Source organism: Mastigoproctus giganteus, chromosome 2 (genome assembly GCF_048544385.1).
Source record: "Mastigoproctus giganteus isolate SK-2022 chromosome 2, ASM4854438v1, whole genome shotgun sequence".
In the NCBI taxonomy this organism is placed as follows: Eukaryota; Metazoa; Arthropoda; class Arachnida; order Uropygi; family Thelyphonidae; genus Mastigoproctus; species Mastigoproctus giganteus.
The window spans coordinates 109890073-109891777 of NC_143576.1; the positions used below are offsets into that span (position 1 = coordinate 109890073).

The 1705-nt window shown below is 36.0% G+C and overlaps 1 protein-coding gene across 1 annotated transcript; it reads right to left on the reverse strand.

The window, feature by feature from the left end:
* Window positions 1–345: 345 nt before the first annotated feature.
* Window positions 346–1215, reverse strand: LOC150089492 (uncharacterized). Its single transcript, XM_090368623.1, has 2 exons — window positions 1205–1215; window positions 346–852 (listed from the first exon to the last, which is right to left on the reverse strand). The coding sequence occupies exon 2, from the start codon at window positions 839–841 to the stop codon at window positions 461–463; it is 381 nt and encodes a 126-aa protein (XP_090224749.1). The 5' UTR covers window positions 842–852; window positions 1205–1215; the 3' UTR covers window positions 346–460.
* Between the last annotated feature and the right edge of the window lie 490 nt (window positions 1216–1705).

Sequence of the window (1705 nt, forward strand, 5' to 3'; positions counted from 1 at the left end):
GCAACAGACGAGGTCAGTACAGCTCGACCAAGGTCGAGCTGTACTGACCTCGTCTGTTGCTGCTACGTACGGCGTAAGTCACTTCGTGTCGCATTTTCGTTGTGATCCCACGGAAATAAGTTACTCCCACGTGAAAACTGCCTGGGCACGCCGTGGTTGTACGATGAGAAAGTAACCAGAAAAAAAAAATAAATAAAATAGCATGAGCTGAATTCAAATCACTTACGAAAAACCTTTGGTGAACAATAGTCAATTAAAACGAACTATTTTCGCAATAACACACACAAAAAAAAAAAAAAAAAAGTTCTAATTGATTTTGCCTTCCTCATGAAAAAAAAAAGTTTTAATTTTCCAAGTTACAGGTGTACAAACTACAAAACAAACGCATACATAAAACTTAAACGGGACAAATAATTCCTTCTGTGGGCAATCTCTATATTTTCGAAAAAAAAAAACAATCCTAATTCTTTGACAGAGCTTCTCCCCGGACGGCACCACAGTATTGCCTTCTCCTTCTGCCAGTTGCCCCAACTGTTTCCTCATTAGGCAGAAAATAGGTGTGGGTGACATCAAAATCAATGTGATACTGTTGGCACTCTCTACATTTTGTAAGAATGATTCCAAATTCCTCGGCAATCCTCCCAATGGATGGCGTCACATCAATATCAACGATTTCTTCTCTTTCTGCCGATATTGCCAACTGCTCCCTGGTTAGTGACAAAAGAGGGGTGGGTGTCACTCCATCGAGATGAGTGGCATCCCTTTTACTGGTGCGATACCAACGGACAGGTCTGTTTGTTTCAGCAATGCCTCTTTGCCGATTCCATCTGTTTCCTTCCATTGTTGTTGCTGCTAAAAATGAAATATTACCGTTATTTAAAGTAAAACAAAAGAAAATTAAAATAATTTTTATCTGGCCTTAACAATCTTAAAAACTATACTCTTACAAAGTATGTTCAGCACTTATTGATAGAAACTTTAAAAATCGTATTCATTTATGATATTGTTTCTACTAAAATTAATGTAATCGTGCTACTCTGCATTTTAGCAAACACGCATGTACTTTAATTTTACTAAATAAGCGCACGTATTCATTTAAATTACTTTGCAAGAAGCATCATTCTAAGCTATTATAGAGAAATCGTTAAGAAAACTAAAAAATTTTTAATTTTTATGAATTTCATAAGTAGATATCAAAACTTACCTTTTTTTACTCCCAAGCTTGCTTCTTCACTTAATTAAGCTGAAATTTTTACTTCCGAACGAAACTCCTCAATGTGCCGTTCAACGAAAATTTCAAAGACAAACTTTCATTTCCAAAACATGCATTTATATATCCAACCATTTGTCAGCGTTAACCAATGAAATCATTTAACCTCGAACCCAAATTTCTTAAACTGAAATGCATTTAGCCGCGAACCCAAATGGCTAAATTTGGTTGGAGGCTAATCCTTTCGCAGGTGCCCTGCAGCAGTTTATCTTTTGACATGATGGCTTTCAGTAGGTGCCACAAAAGATATAGGAAAATACCACATGCCTTGGTGAACGACATTCAATTTAACCAATCAGGATTATTTATTATTATATTTGATAGTATAAATCAGAGCTGTACTACTCAATATGTTCTACGTTGATAATAATATTAGTAAAATAATACGAGGAGTTTGCCTCGATATAGTGCGAAGAACACTTCTGCATGATACCC